The 15,845-nt window shown below is 56.5% G+C and overlaps 1 protein-coding gene across 8 annotated transcripts; it reads left to right on the top strand.

The window, feature by feature from the left end:
- Positions 1-7,028: 7,028 nt before the first annotated feature.
- CCNQ (cyclin Q) lies at positions 7,029-15,483 on the top strand. 8 transcript variants are annotated; one of them, XM_077283813.1, is made up of 7 exons: positions 7,029-7,098; positions 9,110-9,204; positions 10,206-10,389; positions 10,584-10,716; positions 11,140-11,367; positions 14,232-14,329; positions 14,510-15,094. In XM_077283813.1, the coding sequence occupies exons 2-6, from the start codon at positions 9,120-9,122 to the stop codon at positions 14,319-14,321; spliced, it is 720 nt and encodes a 239-aa protein (XP_077139928.1). In that variant the 5' UTR covers positions 7,029-7,098; positions 9,110-9,119; the 3' UTR covers positions 14,322-14,329; positions 14,510-15,094. The 8 variants fall into 8 exon arrangements, with proteins under 8 accessions (XP_077139928.1, XP_077139925.1, XP_077139920.1 ...); XM_077283810.1 differs by having other exon boundaries at positions 7,029-7,107; positions 14,438-15,094; XM_077283808.1 differs by having other exon boundaries at positions 7,079-7,228; positions 14,438-15,483.
- Positions 15,484-15,845: the final 362 nt, after the last annotated feature.

The raw sequence follows: 15,845 nt of genomic DNA, 5'->3' as shown, positions 1-15,845 counted from the left end.
TTCCACTGTCGCCCTCAAAAGCCGTATCTGAAAAAAAAAAAAAAAAAAGAAAAAAAAAAGAAAAAGGAAAATCGTTAATAAAAAAACCCCCCCAAAACCTAAGTCAGAACTGAGCTGGGTGGTCCAGACCCATGTCTGCCTCCTACTGACATTAAGCTAAAAAGGATTAGCTTCGTGCCAGTTGGTGGTGTGGCCTACTCTACAGGGAAATACCTTTTTTTTTTGCATAGCATAAGCAGCATACACTCATATTTTTTTTGTGTACCCCAATGAAGCATTAGCCCCCCCCCCCCCCCCCCCCCCCACCCCACATCAACCAGATGGCCACACAGCATAACCTCGCTCCCCCAGTCAGGAACATCCACCTCACATTAACCAGCGGACCCCACAGGATAAATCCAAAGCCCACCAGACATTCCCTCCCCTCAAGCGTAAATCCAAATATGGCGCCCCCTGCCCCAACCATAAATCCCATCAGACACCCCCTCCAATCGAACGCCACCCCAGCTTAAACTCTCATCGGACGTCCAACCCCCACAAACCCCCATCGGACGTCCAACCCCCATCGGACGTCCAACCCCCACAAACCACCATCGGACGTCCAACCCCCACCGGACGTGGAACCCCCCACCCAGCAAACCCCCAGATGCAGACCCCCCACCCCGCACAAACCCCCATCACACGTGGACCCCCCCTCCCGAGCACAAACCCCCATCGGACGTGGACCCCCCACCCAGCACACACCCCCTTCGGACGTCCAACCCCCACAAACCCCCATCGGACATCCAACACCCATCGGACGTGGACCCCCCCCACCCAGCACACACCCCCTTCGATGTCCACCCCCCACCCAGCTTAAACCCTCTTCAGCCCCACCCCCAAACCCAACCCATAAGCAGGTCGCCCCCAATAAAAGGGATCCCCCAGTAAGCAGCAGGTCACCCCCAAATAAAAGGGTTCCATCTGTAAGCAGCAGGTCATCCCCAAATCCCACCACGGGATCCCCCCAATAGCCAGCAGCAGGTCGCCTCCCCACATTCCACGACAAGCAGGTCGCCTCCCCACATTCAACGACAAGCAGGTCGCCTCCCCACATTCAACGACAAGCAGGTCGCCTCCCCACATTCAACGACAAGCAGGTCGCCTCCCCACATTCAACGACAAGCAGGTCGCCTCCCCACATTCAACGACAAGCAGGTCGCCTCCCCACATTCAACGACAAGCAGGTCGCCTCCCCACATTCAACGACAAGCAGGTCGCCTCCCCACATTCAACGACAAGCAGGTCGCCTCCCCACATTCAACGACAAGCAGGTCGCCTCCCCACATTCAACGACAAGCAGGTCGCCTCCCCACATTCAACTACAAGCAGGTCGCCTCCCCACATTCAACGACAAGCAGGTCGCCTCCCCACATTCAACGACAAGCAGGTCGCCTCCCCACAAGCAGGTCGCCCTCAAATCTGACCACAGGGGTCCCCCAAATAGCCTGCAGCAGGTCACCCCTCACATGCAGGTCGCCTCCCCACATCCCACCACAAGCAGGTCACCCCCACATCCCACCACAGGGGTCTCCCAATAGCTTGCAGCAGGTCTCCCCCCACATCCACCACAAGGGTCCCCCCCAATAGACAGCAGGTCGCGCCCTCCCAAAACCCGACCACAAGCATGTCGCCCTCAAACCCCACCACCAGGGTCTCCCCAATAGCCAGCAGCAGGTCGCCCCCACTAAAAGGGGTCCACCCTGTAAGCAGCACGTCACCTCCAAACCCCACCACAGGGGTCCCCCTCAATAGCCAGCAGGTCACCCCCAAACCCCACCACAGGGGCCCATCAATAGCCATCAGCAGGTCACCCCTCCACAAGCAGGTCGCCCCCACTAAAAGGGGTCCCGCAACAAGCAGGTCGCCTCCCCAAACCCAACCATAAGCAGGTCACCCTCACTAAAAGGGGTCCCCCGCACGCAGGTCACCCCAAAATCACACCACAGGGGTCCCACCAATAGCCAGCAGCAGGTCTCCCACCCCAAACAAGTCACCCCATAAGCAGGTCACCCCTAAATCCCACCACAGGGGTCCCCCCAATTGCCAGCAGCAGGTCCCCCCCCCCCACAAGCAGGTCACCCCCCACTAAAATGGGTCACCCCCAATAGCATGCAGCAGGTCGCCCCCCCACAAGCAGGTCAGGGGTCCCCCAATAGCCTGCAGCCCCCCTCACACAAGCAGGTCGCCTACCACAGAAGTCCACCACAACAGCCAGCAGCAGTCCCCCCCCCCCCACAAAATCCCACAATAGCCAGCAGCAGGTCCCCCCAAAAGCCCACCACAGGGGTCCCCCACAATAGCCAGCAGCAGCGGAGCCTCCCAAAATCCCACCGCAGGGGTCCCCCACAATAGCCAGCAGCAGCGGAGCCTCCCAAAATCCCACCGCAGGGGTTCCCCACAATAGCCAGCAGCAGCAGAGCCCACCAAAATCCCACCGCAGGGGTCCCCCACAATAGCCAGCAGCAGCGGAGCCCCCCAAAACCGCAGCGGTCCCCCACAATAGCCAGCAGCAGCGGAGCCCCCCAAACCCACACCACAGCGGTCCCCCACAATAGCCAGCAGCAGCGGAGCCCCCCAAATCCCACCGCAGGGATCCCCCACAATAGCCAGCAGCAGCAGAGCTCCCCAAAATCCTACCACAGGGGTCCCCCACAATAGCCGGCAGCAGCGGAGCCCCCCAAAACCCCACCACAGGGGTCCCCCACAATAGCCAGCAGCAGCGGAGCCCCCCAAAACCACACCGCAGCGGTCCCCCACAATAGCCAGCAGCAGCGGTCCCCCACAATAGCCAGCAGCAGCGGAGCCCCCCAAAATCCCACCGCAGGGGTCCCCCACAATAGCAGCAGCAGCGGAGCCCACCAAAATCCCACCACAGGGGTCCCCCACAATAGCCAGCAGCAGCGGAGCCCCCCAAATCCCACCGCAGGGATCCCCCACAATAGCCAGCAGCAGCAGAGCCCCCCAAAATCGTACCACAGGGGTCCCCCACAATAGCCGGCAGCAGCGGAGCCCCCCAAAACCCCACCACAGGGGTCCCCCACAATAGCCAGCAGCAGCGGAGCCCCCCAAAACTACACCGCAGCGGTCCCCCACAATAGCCAGCAGCAGCGGAGCCCACCAAAACCCCACCACAGGGGTCCCCCACAATAGCGAGCAGCAGCGGAGCCCACCAAAACCCCACCGCAGGGATCCCCCACAATAGCCAACAGCAGCAGAGCCCCCCCAAATCCTACCACAGGGGTCCCCCACAATAGCCAGCAGCAGCGGAGCCCCCCCAAATTCCACCGCAGGGATCCCCCACAATAGCCAACAGCAGCAGAGCCCCCCCAAATCCTACCACAGGGGTCCCCCACAATAGCCAGCAGCAGCGGAGTCCCCCCAAATCCCACCGCAGGGATCCCCCACAATAGCCGGCAGCAGCGGAGCCCCCCAAAACCCCACCACAGGGGTCCCCCACAATAGCCAGCAGCAGCGGAGCCCCCCAAAACTACACCGCAGCGGTCCCCCACAATAGCCAGCAGCAGCGGAGCCCCCAAAATCCCACCGCAGGGGTCCCCCACAATAGCCAGCAGCAGCGGAGCCCCCCAAAACCCCACCACAGGGGTCCCCCACAATAGCGAGCAGCAGCGGAGCCCACCAAAACCCCACCGCAGGGATCCCCCACAATAGCCAACAGCAGCAGAGCCCCCCAATATCCTACCACAGGGGTCCCCCACAATAGCCAGCAGCAGCGGAGCCCACCAAAACCCCACCACAGGGGTCCCCCACAATAGCGAGCAGCAGCGGAGCCCATCAAAACCCCACCGCAGGGATCCCCCACAATAGCCAACAGCAGCAGAGCCCCCCAAAATCCTACCACAGGGGTCCCCCACAATAGCCAGCAGCAGCAGAGCCCCCCAAAATCCCACCGCAGGGGTCCCCCACAATAGCCAGCAGCAGCGGAGCCCACCAAAACCCCACCACAGGGGTCTCCCACAATAGCAAGCAGCAGCGGAGCCCACCAAAACCCCACCGCAGGGATCCCCCACAATAGCCAACAGCAGCAGAGCCCCCCAAAATCCTACCACAGGGGTCCCCCACAATAGCCAGCAGCAGCGGAGCCCCCCCAAATCCCACCGCAGGGATCCCCCACAATAGCCGGCAGCAGCGGAGCCCCCCAAAACCCCACCACAGGGGTCCCCCACAATAGCCAGCAGCAGCGGAGCCCCCCAAAACTACACCGCAGGGGTCCCCCACAATAGCCAGCAGCAGCGGAGCCCCCCAAAACTACACCACAGCGGTCCCCCACAATAGCGAGCAGCAGCGGAGCCCCCCAAAATCCCACCACAGGGATCCCCCACAATAGCCAGCAGCAGCAGAGCCCCCCAAAATCGTACCACAGGGGTCCCCCACAATAGCCGGCAGCAGCGGAGCCCCCCAAAACCCCACCACAGGGGTCCCCCACAATAGCCAGCAGCAGCGGAGCCCCCCAAAACTACACCGCAGCGGTCCCCCACAATAGCCAGCAGCAGCGGAGCCCCCCAAAATCCCACCGCAGGGGTCCCCCACAATAGCCAGCAGCAGCAGAGCCCCCCAAAATCATACCACAGGGGTCCCCCACAATAGCCGGCAGCAGCGGAGCCCCCCAAAACCCCACCACAGGGGTCCCCCACAATAGCCAGCAGCAGCGGAGCCCCCCAAAACTACACCGCAGCGGTCCCCCACAATAGCCAGCAGCAGCGGAGCCCCCCAAAATCCCACCGCAGGGGTCCCCCACAATAGCCAGCAGCAGCGGAGCCCCCCAAAACTACACCGCAGCGGTCCCCCACAATAGCCAGCAGCAGCGGAGCCCCCCAAAATCCCACCGCAGGGGTCCCCCACAATAGCCAGCAGCAGCGGAGCCCCCCAAAACTACACCGCAGCGGTCCCCCACAATAGCCGGCAGCAGCGGAGCCCCCCAAAACCCCACCACAGGGGTCCCCCACAATAGCCAGCAGCAGCGGAGCCCCCCAAAACTACACCGCAGCGGTCCCCCACAATAGCCAGCAGCAGCAGAGCCCACCAAAATCCCACCGCAGGGGTCCCCCACAATAGCCAGCAGCAGCGGAGCCCCCCAAAACCGCAGCGGTCCCCCACAATAGCCAGCAGCAGCGGAGCCCCCCAAACCCACACCACAGCGGTCCCCCACAATAGCCAGCAGCAGCGGAGCCCCCCAAATTCCACCGCAGGGATCCCCCACAATAGCCAGCAGCAGCAGAGCTCCCCAAAATCCTACCACAGGGGTCCCCCACAATAGCCGGCAGCAGCGGAGCCCCCCAAAACCCCACCACAGGGGTCCCCCACAATAGCCAGCAGCAGCGGTCCCCCGCAATAGCCAGCAGCAGCGGAGCCCCCCAAAACCACACCGCAGCGGTCCCCCACAATAGCCAGCAGCAGCGGTCCCCCACAATAGCCAGCAGCAGCGGAGCCCCCCAAAATCCCACCGCAGGGGTCCCCCACAATAGCCAGCAGCAGCGGAGCCCACCAAAATCCCACCACAGGGGTCCCCCACAATAGCCAGCAGCAGCGGAGCCCCCCAAATCCCACCGCAGGGATCCCCCACAATAGCCAGCAGCAGCAGAGCCCCCCAAAATCGTACCACAGGGGTCCCCCACAATAGCCGGCAGCAGCGGAGCCCCCCAAAACCCCACCACAGGGGTCCCCCACAATAGCCAGCAGCAGCGGAGCCCCCCAAAACTACACCGCAGCCGTCCCCCACAATAGCCAGCAGCAGCGGAGCCCACCAAAATCCCACCGCAGGGGTCCCCCACAATAGCCAGCAGCAGCGGAGCCCACCAAAACCCCACCACAGGGGTCCCCCACAATAGCGAGCAGCAGCGGAGCCCACCAAAACCCCACCGCAGGGATCCCCCACAATAGCCAACAGCAGCAGAGCCCCCCCAAATCCTACCACAGGGGTCCCCCACAATAGCCAGCAGCAGCGGAGCCCCCCCAAATTCCACCGCAGGGATCCCCCACAATAGCCAACAGCAGCAGAGCCCCCCCAAATCCTACCACAGGGGTCCCCCACAATAGCCAGCAGCAGCGGAGTCCCCCCAAATCCCACCGCAGGGATCCCCCACAATAGCCGGCAGCAGCGGAGCCCCCCAAAACACCACCACAGGGGTCCCCCACAATAGCCAGCAGCAGCGGAGCCCCCCAAAACTACACCGCAGCGGTCCCCCACAATAGCCAGCAGCAGCGGAGCCCCCCAAAATCCCACCGCAGGGGTCCCCCACAATAGCCAGCAGCAGCGGAGCCCACCAAAACCCCACCACAGGGGTCCCCCACAATAGCGAGCAGCAGCGGAGCCCACCAAAACCCCACCGCAGGGATCCCCCACAATAGCCAGCAGCAGCGGAGCCCCCCAAAATCCCACCGCAGGGATCCCCCACAATAGCCAACAGCAGCAGAGCCCCCCCAAATCCTACCACAGGGGTCCCCCACAATAGCCAGCAGCAGCGGAGCCCCCCCAAATCCCACCGCAGGGATCCCCCACAATAGCCGGCAGCAGCGGAGCCCCCCAAAACCCCACCACAGGGGTCCCCCACAATAGCCAGCAGCAGCGGAGCCCCCCAAAACTACACCGCAGCGGTCCCCCACAATAGCCAGCAGCAGCGGAGCCCCAAAACCGCAGCGGACCCCAACAGTAGCCAGCAGCAGCGGAGCCCCCCAAATCCCACCGCAGGGATCCCCCACAATAGCGAGCAGCAGAGACCCCCAAAATCCTACTGCAGGGGTCCCCCACAATAGCCAGCAACACCCCCCAAAATCCCACCACGGGTCACTCCCCACACAGACAAATAGGTCGACCACCACAGGGCCTCCCCCCAATAGCGAATAGCGATCGGCAAGTAGCATTTTTCACCCTGAAACCACAAACCTCCATGGCGTCCACAAGCTATCATGCTGCTTTCCTTTGCCGCCTTGGAGAACACGCCCCCTCCCGATAGGACACGCCCCCGGAAATGACGTCACACCTGGAAGGAGCCCATACACTCTAGCATCTACCGTGGTTGCAGTGACCGGGCCGCTCCCGTACGTCAGGTACCCGGACATCGCCCTCCTCCCCTGCCGGCAGCCTGCCCGGGCTCTACCGCAGTGCATGCTGGGACCTGTAGTTTCTCCTCATGATACAAGCCGTTATGTAACCTTCCCTGAGTACAGGGTGAGTGCGGCCTCTAGTCTGCACCCCTCTCTCTGGCGCCCCCTGTGTTCGCGGCTTTGTTCTCCCGTCACTCTTCTTCCTTCGTCCTCTTGTGGGATAATTTTTCTTATTTTTTTTGTAGTTTGGAGGCGACAAAACCAAAATGTGATTTTATTTTTAATTTTATTTACATTTTTGGAGAATAAGTGATCTGACGTCTGATATAATATTTTACGTGGGATTTTTTTTCATATTTTTCCACTTCTTTTCGACCTCTTGGACCTGTGACCACTTGTATATGCTCTGTAATAGAGCCATAACATTAAAGCCACCCGCCCAATATTGCGTCTCTCTGTGGAGGCCTGGAATCTGCTTGGCTGTGACCGGCCCGGGGGATCCTCAGTGCACTGCTGAGTGCGGCCTCCGAGGGCCCGGGGGATCCTCAGTGCGCTGCTCGGTGCGGCCTCCGAGGGCCCGTGGGATGCTCAGTGCGGCCTCCGGGGGATCCTCAGTGCGCTGCTCGGTGCGGCCTCCGAGGGCCCGGGGGATCCTCAGTGCGCTGCTCGGTGCGGCCTCCGAGGGCCCGTGGGATCCTCAGTGCGGCCTCCGAGGGCCCGGGGGATCCTCAGTGCGCTGCTCAGTGCGGCCTCCGAGGGCCCGTGGGATCCTCAGTGCGGCCTCCGAGGGCCCGTGGGATCCTCAGTGCGGCCTCCGAGGGCCCGTGGGATCCTCAGTGCGGCCTCCGAGGGCTCGGGGGATCCTCAGTGCGCTGCTCAGTGCGGCCTCCGAGGGCCCGTGGGATCCTCAGTGCGGCCTCCGAGGGCCCGTGGGATCCTCAGTGCGCTGCTCGGTGCAGCCTCCGAGGGCCCGGGGGATCCTCAGTGCGCTGCTCAGTGCGGCCTCCGAGGGCCCGTGGGATCCTCAGTGCGCTGCTCAGTGCGGCCTCCGAGGGCCCGTGGGATCCTCAGTGCGCTGCTGAGTGCGGCCTCCGAGGGCCCGTGGGATCCTCAGTGCGCTGCTCGGTGCGGCCTCTGAGGGCCCGTGGGATCCTCAGTGCGCTGCTGAGTGCGGCCTCCGAGGGCCTGTGGGATCCTCAGTGCGCTGCTGAGTGCGGCCTCCGAGGGCCTGTGGGATCCTCAGTGCGCTGCTCTGTGCGGCCTCCGAGGGCCCGGGGGATCCTCAGTGCGCTGCTCAGTGCGGCCTCCGAGGGCCCGTGGGATCCTCAGTGCGGCCTCCGAGGGCCCGTGGGATCCTCAGTGCGGCCTCCGAGGGCCCGTGGGATCCTCAGTGCGGCCTCCGAGGGCCCGTGGGATCCTCAGTGCGGCCTCCGAGGGCCCGTGGGATCCTCAGTGCGGCCTCCGAGGGCCCGTGGGATCCTCAGTGCGGCCTCCGAGGGCCCGTGGGATCCTCAGTGCGGCCTCCGAGGGCCCAGGGGATCCTCAGTGCGGCCTCCGAGGGCCCAGGGGATCCTCAGTGCGGCCTCCGAGGGCCCAGGGGATCCTCAGTGCGGCCTCCGAGGGCCCAGGGGATCCTCAGTGCGGCCTCCGAGGGCCCTGGGATCCTCAGTGCGCTGCTCGGTGCGGCCTCCGAGGGCCCGTGGGATCCTCAGTGCGCTGCTCGGTGCGGCCTCCGAGGGCCCGTGGGATCCTCAGTGCGCTGCTCAGTGCGGCCTCCGATGGCCCGGGGGATCCTCAGTGCGGCCTCCGATGGCCCGGGGGATCCTCAGTGCGGCCTCCGAGGGCCTGGGGGATCCTCAGTGCGCTGCTCGGTGCGGCCTCTGAGGGCCGCTCGTGTTTCTCTCCCTCATCCCTCTCACTATCATTGTCATTCGCTTCTGGCAGTTTTGTAACTCTCTTGGTGTTTTTACTTTACTGACTTATCTTTTTTCACGCTTGTTTCTAGCTGCAGACAGATGGCGTCGTCCAGCACATCTCTCCCTGATAAAGACAGAGCTGCCAAGACTCACTTCAGGATCATAAGATTCATCATGGAGGCTGGTGAGCAGCACCCCTAGTGGTGGCTTACAGTGTGTGCGGACCTGTTAGGCTACGTTCACATTTGCGGTCAGCGCCGCAGCGTCGGTCGCCGCATGCGTCATGCGCCCCTATATTTAACATGGGGGCGCATGGACATGCGTTCTGCTGCGTTTTGCGCCGCATGGCCGCAAGCGTTGGACGCAAGAAACGCTTCAAGTTGCATTTTTTTTGCGTCCAACTTTCGGCCAAAAAGGACGCATGCGGCGCAAAACGCAGCGTTTTAGCGTGCGTTTTGCCGCGTTTTTGTTTGCGTTGTGCGCTGCGGCGCCGACGCTGCGGCGCACAACGCAAATGTGAACGTAGCCTTAGTGATATGGTGGCTGTGACTGAGGGGGTGTTGTAGTTATCACTCCCTGATGATGGGAGGGTTGAGTTGGTGGGTGTGTCGGAGGCTCGGGCACAGGGAAAAATGGGGCCACAGACAGCCCAGGCACAAGGGAAAAAAGAGGGCTGCAGGGGGGAAAAAAATTGGGCTGCGGGTGGATAAACGAGGGCCGTGGGTGGCCCAGCCGCAGTGGGATAAAAGAGGGCCCGCGGGTGCAGGGGAGTGGCTGTAGTGGAACAACTAACAGTAATGGGTTGCTCTGACAGTGAGTTTGGGGTCATTTGCCGGGTGGGGGGTTGTTGTGCCCTTTTGGGTAGGATGAGAGAGCAGAGACCTTCTTTGGTGGATGGAATGAGAGGAGATCTGTCACAGCTTCTCGTACATGGAGGCGTTGTGTGTGTATATAGTGTGAGTGTGCAGATATATCTGTGTGTGTGTATTACACCTCCCCGTTGTCCAAGTGTTGGCTGAACATAATTTGCATCCCAGCGATGGAGTCCTTATGTGTGTGCTCTCTATGATATGGCGGGGACCACTCTTTGGTTCTATCATCACCCCTCACCAGGAGGAGGTGATCAGGGGTGATGGGATGTGATCCCTCGTCCAGTGTTGCCCCAACCCCTGACATCTTTTGCAGGGGTGAAGCTCGGGATGCAGTCTATCCCCACCGCTACAGCTTGCACCGTGTACCACAAGTTCTTCCATGAGACCTCGTTGGATGCCTATGACCCGTACCTAGTGGCCATGTCTGCCATCTACCTGGCTGGGAAGGTAGAGGAACAACATCTCAGAACAAGGGACATCATTAATGTGTGCCACAGGTAAGAAGCCCCTTTAAGAACTGTGTTCTTATGACCTATCAGATTTTTTTTCCCCCTTTAATTCTCAGTTTACTCCTTGTACTGGCATAAAAGGAGCCGGTGAGATCAGAGGGCGCTCGGTGGTCCTTGTGCCCTATGATGGGCTGGTAGATATGGAGAGTGCACTGTCTGATGTCTTGTCTCTTTTTTTTCAGGTATCTGAATCCAGGCAGTGACCCCCTTGAGGTTGACGCCAAGTTCTGGGAGCTGCGGGACAGCATTGTGCAGTGTGAGTTACTGATGCTCCGACTCCTACACTTCCGCGTCTCCTTCACTCATCCGCACAAGGTTAGTGACAAGTAAAAAAAACCTTTGTGTGCTCTTTTCTTTTTACCGGTCAGAGCAGCTGTGTGTGCTGCAGAGCTGTTCTTCCCACCATATTTGGGCTAGATTCACAGTCTTAACTGCGGACTGGCTGCGTGTTCTCCTGACCTGAACTTAAATGCCTGATACATCCCTATGAGGCTGTAGATGACCCACGGCCGGTCAGGAAATAACAGTCCGTACTCGTACCGTCAATGTTGGACGTATGATAGCATCCTTAGTCCAAGAGTCTTTTGGGACATCTACATGATGGCACACTGCATGATATTATGGTTAACAATGTCAATTGTTGCCTTCTTTAAGGACATAGCACTGGTAAAGACTGCTGTGTACTCCTAAGTCCTGGAGTTTTACCATCCGCCTTTTGTATGTCTTTGTTCCTTGCAGTATTTGCTGCATTATCTGGTGTCTTTAAAGAACTGGATGAACCGGCACAGCTGGGAGCGCACACCTATTGCCACCGCATCCTGGGCTCTCCTCAGGGACAGCTACCACGGGGACATCTGCCTCCGCTACCAGGCGCAACACATAGCTGTGGCCGTGTTATACTTTGCTCTGCAGTGCTATGGAGTGGACGTACCAGGCAACGAGAGCGCAGAAACTGAATGGTGGAAGGTGAGGACGCTGTTGGTGCCAGGCTTTAATAGGAAGCATTGGTGGTACCAACAGCACATGGCGCACCAAAAACTGTTACCAGCTACCGCTCCGTTTGCACAGGGGACGTGGGCCTCTTATTTTTGTGAATGGTGGGAGACCTAATGGTGTGTTTGAAACAATGTCTTGGGATGAGGTGACACCATGGCTTCTCTATGCCCTGATCCCCATGACGTGTGTTTGTGTGGCCATAGACTAGATCATCTAAGGGATCAGGGAGGGAAGAAGCCACCAGGGACCTGCCTCGGACTAGTCATCACAGGCACTTTGCCCCCAGCCAGCTTTTCAATGTACGCTCTCTGAAAGCCACAACGCTTTGGAGTAAAACATGATGCACGGCTGCAGTAAGCCAGTGTCTGCTGATGCCTGCTGTTGGGTCGTTGCGTACATCGGCTGGCAGGTTCCCTTTATGTTAGGTACTGTAGATCTGCCTATACATCACCCACAGGGACGCTTCTCCAAAATCACGAATGGCTGACTTGTCCAGTTGCCCTTCCCCAACCTATAAAAGTTGAATGCTCACATGATGACGACCATTACACCGCCATATAAAACGGAGCGAGTCCAGTATAATTTGATGAAACGTAAAGGGATTGTCCATTTTGGATACTCACTGCTTGTCAGAAGAGTCCTATAAGAATAATAACGAGTTGTCCCACTTCTAGGAACCATAGCAAATCTTTGTATCTGCTCCCCGCTCCTTGTAAATTTTGGAGGTCTTAAAGGGAAATTGGTTATATAAAGCAGGCCATCACATGAACTTTAGCTTAAACCTGACCCTTCCCATGCCCAAAATAACACAACGCCCTGTCCCCTGACTATAATACAGTTTTTTTTCTGTAGGTGCCCCCACTCCCCCTCTATCAGTCTTGTTAATTTTCACGCCTAAAATGCAAATTAGCAAATAAATGGACTTGCGGCCGGTCTTCAAATCCCTATGTTAAAGGGGCGTGAACCTGAGCCATGCTGTCGCTGATTATGTGAAAGCAACTGCAGCAGTGGAACCTCATGACTCCATCTCCTGAGATCACACTTCAGACACCACCAGCCAAAGCTGAGGGGAATCTAGGAGCGAACGCGCACCCATCAGCTGGGGAAGCGGAAGCTCTGGTCGTATGGTGGAAGTGTCACTTTTTTGTCCTTAGTGTATCCATAGCTAGACATAAAGATGACCTACTGTAGATGCAGAGAGATAAATGGAATCTTAAAGAAGTCCTCCATTTTTTTTGTTTCATTCCTGCACCCCCCACCTGATCACACTTTGCTTTTCTTATATACAGTGTACTTAGTTCCATGCACTTCAAACCCTTTTTTTATTTCAATCCGACTTCATATTGAATTTCACTCTTCTTCTATCTCTCTTAGGGTACCGTCACACAGTGCCATTTTGATCACTACGACGGCACGATCCGTGACGTCGCAGCGATCGTATGATTATCGCTCCAGCGTCGTAGACTGCGGTCACACGTTGCAATCACGGCGCTGGAGCGATGCCGAAGTCCCCGGGTAACCAGGGTAAACATCGGGTTACTAAGCGCAGGGCCGCGCTTAGTAACCCGATGTTTACCCTGGTTACCAGCGTAAACGTAAAAAAAACAAACCGTACATACTCACATTCCGGTGTCTGTCCTCCGGCGTCTCAGCTTCTCTGCACTGTGTAAGCACAGCGGCCGGAAAGCACAGCGGTGACGTCAGACGTCACCGCTGTGCTCGCTTTCTGGCTGGCCGGCGCTCACAGTGCAGAGAAGCTGAGACGCCGGGGACAGACACCGGAATGTGAGTATGTACTGTTTGTTTTTTTTACGTTTACGCTGGTAACCACGGTAAACATCGGGTTACTAAGCGCGGCCCTGCGCTTAGTTACCCGATGTTTACCCTGGTTACAAGCGAACACATCGCTGGAGCGGTGTCACACACAACGATCCAGCGATGTCAGCGGGAGATCAAGCGACGAAAGAAAGTTCCATACGATCTGCTACGACGTACGATTCTCAGCAGGATCCCTGATCGCTGCTGCGTGTCAGACACAGCGATATCGTATGGATATCGCTGGAACGTCACGAATCGTACCGTCGTAGCGATCAAAATGGCACTGTGTGACGGTACCCTTAAGCTCTGCTATCAATCCCTGGTTGCATCAGTACAACATCCCATGACCATCAAGAGCCAGTCCCACCTCTCTGCATAGTGATTAATCTTCCTTTTATCTTTTCCTAAATAATTTGTTAGTCTATCAGTACATAGTCAGGCTGCCGTCACACTAGCAGTATTTGGTCAGTATTTTACATCAGTATTTGTAAGCCAAAACCAGGAGTGGGTTATAAATGCAGAAGTGGTGCATATGTTTCTGTTATACTTTTCCTCTATTCGTTCCACTCCTGGTTTTGGCTTACAAATACTGATGTAAAATACTGACCAAATACTGCTAGTGTGATGGCAGCCTCAGAGAGGCTGATCCATGACCACCTATATTATAACTGCATGACAGGAGCTGTGTAGTCATCATCATTACCTTAGATGGTAGCTTATATCCCCTTACTGTGGAGAACTTCAGTGGTACAGTCCGTGCAGTTGCATCACACAGGACATTATGGTGACCCCCTTCACAGAACATAAATGGGGTCACCTTGTCATCACATGTCCTAGCAGAAGAGACGTATATGCTGAATTTCGACATAGAAACGAACAGCCACAAAACTAGCTGAATTTTGTATATATAGGGCATTGTAACAGAATGGAGTGGAAAAAAAAAAAAAATGCCCAAAATCCGGAATTCTACCCTAAAAGCCTGAAATCATGTTTTTTCCCTTCACCCCGTCTCTTAGGTGTTTAGTGAAGACCTTACCAGGGAGACCATAAACTGCATAATATCTGAGCTGATCCACGTATATACCATGGATACGGAGATACCCTGACCTCTGAGGTTTGTTTTCTTACCATTTGATCTAATGGGACCTGAAGACCCGAACAAACTTTGTTCTTTAAAGGGATCTTCCTGACCACAGATGCTAGGTGTGGCTTTAATCCCCAGATTTCCAATATGGTAGCCGTTTCCAGAAGGATGACAAAGAAGACATTGCAGCCCTGTGTTGCTTTTTTACAGTTGGCGTCTGAGGGTCTCCATTTCCCCGCAGAGACCGGTTACGGGGGTTTTAGAAGCTTTAAAAGCAACCGGTCTGGAGCCGCATGTCACTCTGGATGAAAATACTGTCTATCAGTAGAGACCCTTACATGGGACGTGAGACATTATAAAGAAGGGGTCTTGCATATTGCGCCTTGTCACCTTTTGTCTGTCCATTTTGGGTTAATGATATCGTACCACCCCATACCCTGCTCCGTACAGACGAGGGGCAGGACCCCCAGCATTGCTGTCTGCGGATGGGCGTCTCTTCTTTATGGTTTGTCTAAAATCAGTCAAAGCACATTTAAAGAGTCACCACCTCCGGTAGGTGGCAGTAGAGAGCCAGCTTTCGTTCTTCTCGAGGAGAGCACATTTGCATACCTTATTTCCCAAGGAGCATTGCCTGACTTATAAAAGCCTCATCAAGGAGCAATGTGGACCGTCCTGGAACATAAAACTTACCATTGTGTCATCAGGACGAAGCACTGGCTGGATGCAGATTCTTGTATTTTCATACAATTGATATATGTGCATTCTTAATTAAATGAGTGTTTTCATTCTCCAAAATCATGGCCTATTTCTAGGATTTTTCATCCCTTTCTTATTGGGGTAGGGGATTTACTATGGCAGCCGGGGGGTTTGTTGAAGAACCCAATGTCTGCGGTCATAGAGCCTGTGTCTAGCGTTCATAGGAGATGGTTTTTCCTAATACTGAGATATTTACATAGTACAAACGATCACAGGTTCTGTTTCTCCCGAGGGGACTAAGAAATACACTTTAAAAATATATATATACAGCTCTGACAAAAATTAAGAAACCACTGCAAAATGTTCAGTTTCTCTGATTTTTCTCTTTATAGTTATATTTTTGAGTAAAATGTAAATTATTCTCTTGGTCTATAAACTTCTGACAACATGTCTCCAAATTTCTAAACAATAAATTTTGTATTTTTTCATGCGTCTTGTCATGCTTTCCACCAGTATTTCACACTGCTTCTGGCGCAAAAATGTAAGCAGTTCTTCTTTGTTTGATGGCTTGTGACTATCTATCTTCCTCTTGATTACATTCCAGAGGTTCAGGTCTGGAGATTGGGCTGCCCATGACAGGGCTTTGATGTGGTGGTCTCTTAATTTTTTCCAGAGCTGTATAGTTAAAAAATTTGAATCCCCTCCCTTTTACCCCAGCAAAAATAGAAATAAAAAAATACACACGTGATATCTCTGTGTCCATAAAGGTCCGACCTAGCAAAATTTTAAATTAAATAACCCATTCAGTAAACATGGCTTTTTGGTCACCACTAGGGAGCAAAAAAGAAAT

This window comes from Ranitomeya variabilis, chromosome 2 (assembly GCF_051348905.1).
Source record: "Ranitomeya variabilis isolate aRanVar5 chromosome 2, aRanVar5.hap1, whole genome shotgun sequence".
Taxonomy (NCBI): domain Eukaryota; kingdom Metazoa; phylum Chordata; class Amphibia; order Anura; family Dendrobatidae; genus Ranitomeya; species Ranitomeya variabilis.
Note: the sequence above shows the minus strand (reverse complement) of the source record. Positions and strands in the feature narration are given on the sequence as shown.

Coding starts and splice junctions, on each gene's coding strand:
- CCNQ (XM_077283805.1), top strand. CDS start 9,120: ATGGCGTCGTCCAGCACATCTCTCCCTGATAAAGACAGAGCTGCCAAG. Junction 10,390..10,583: donor ATCATTAATGTGTGCCACAG/GTAAGAAGCCCC, acceptor CTTTTTTTTCAG/GTATCTGAATCCAGGCAGTG. Junction 11,368..14,231: donor CAGAAACTGAATGGTGGAAG/GTGAGGACGCTG, acceptor CCCGTCTCTTAG/GTGTTTAGTGAAGACCTTAC.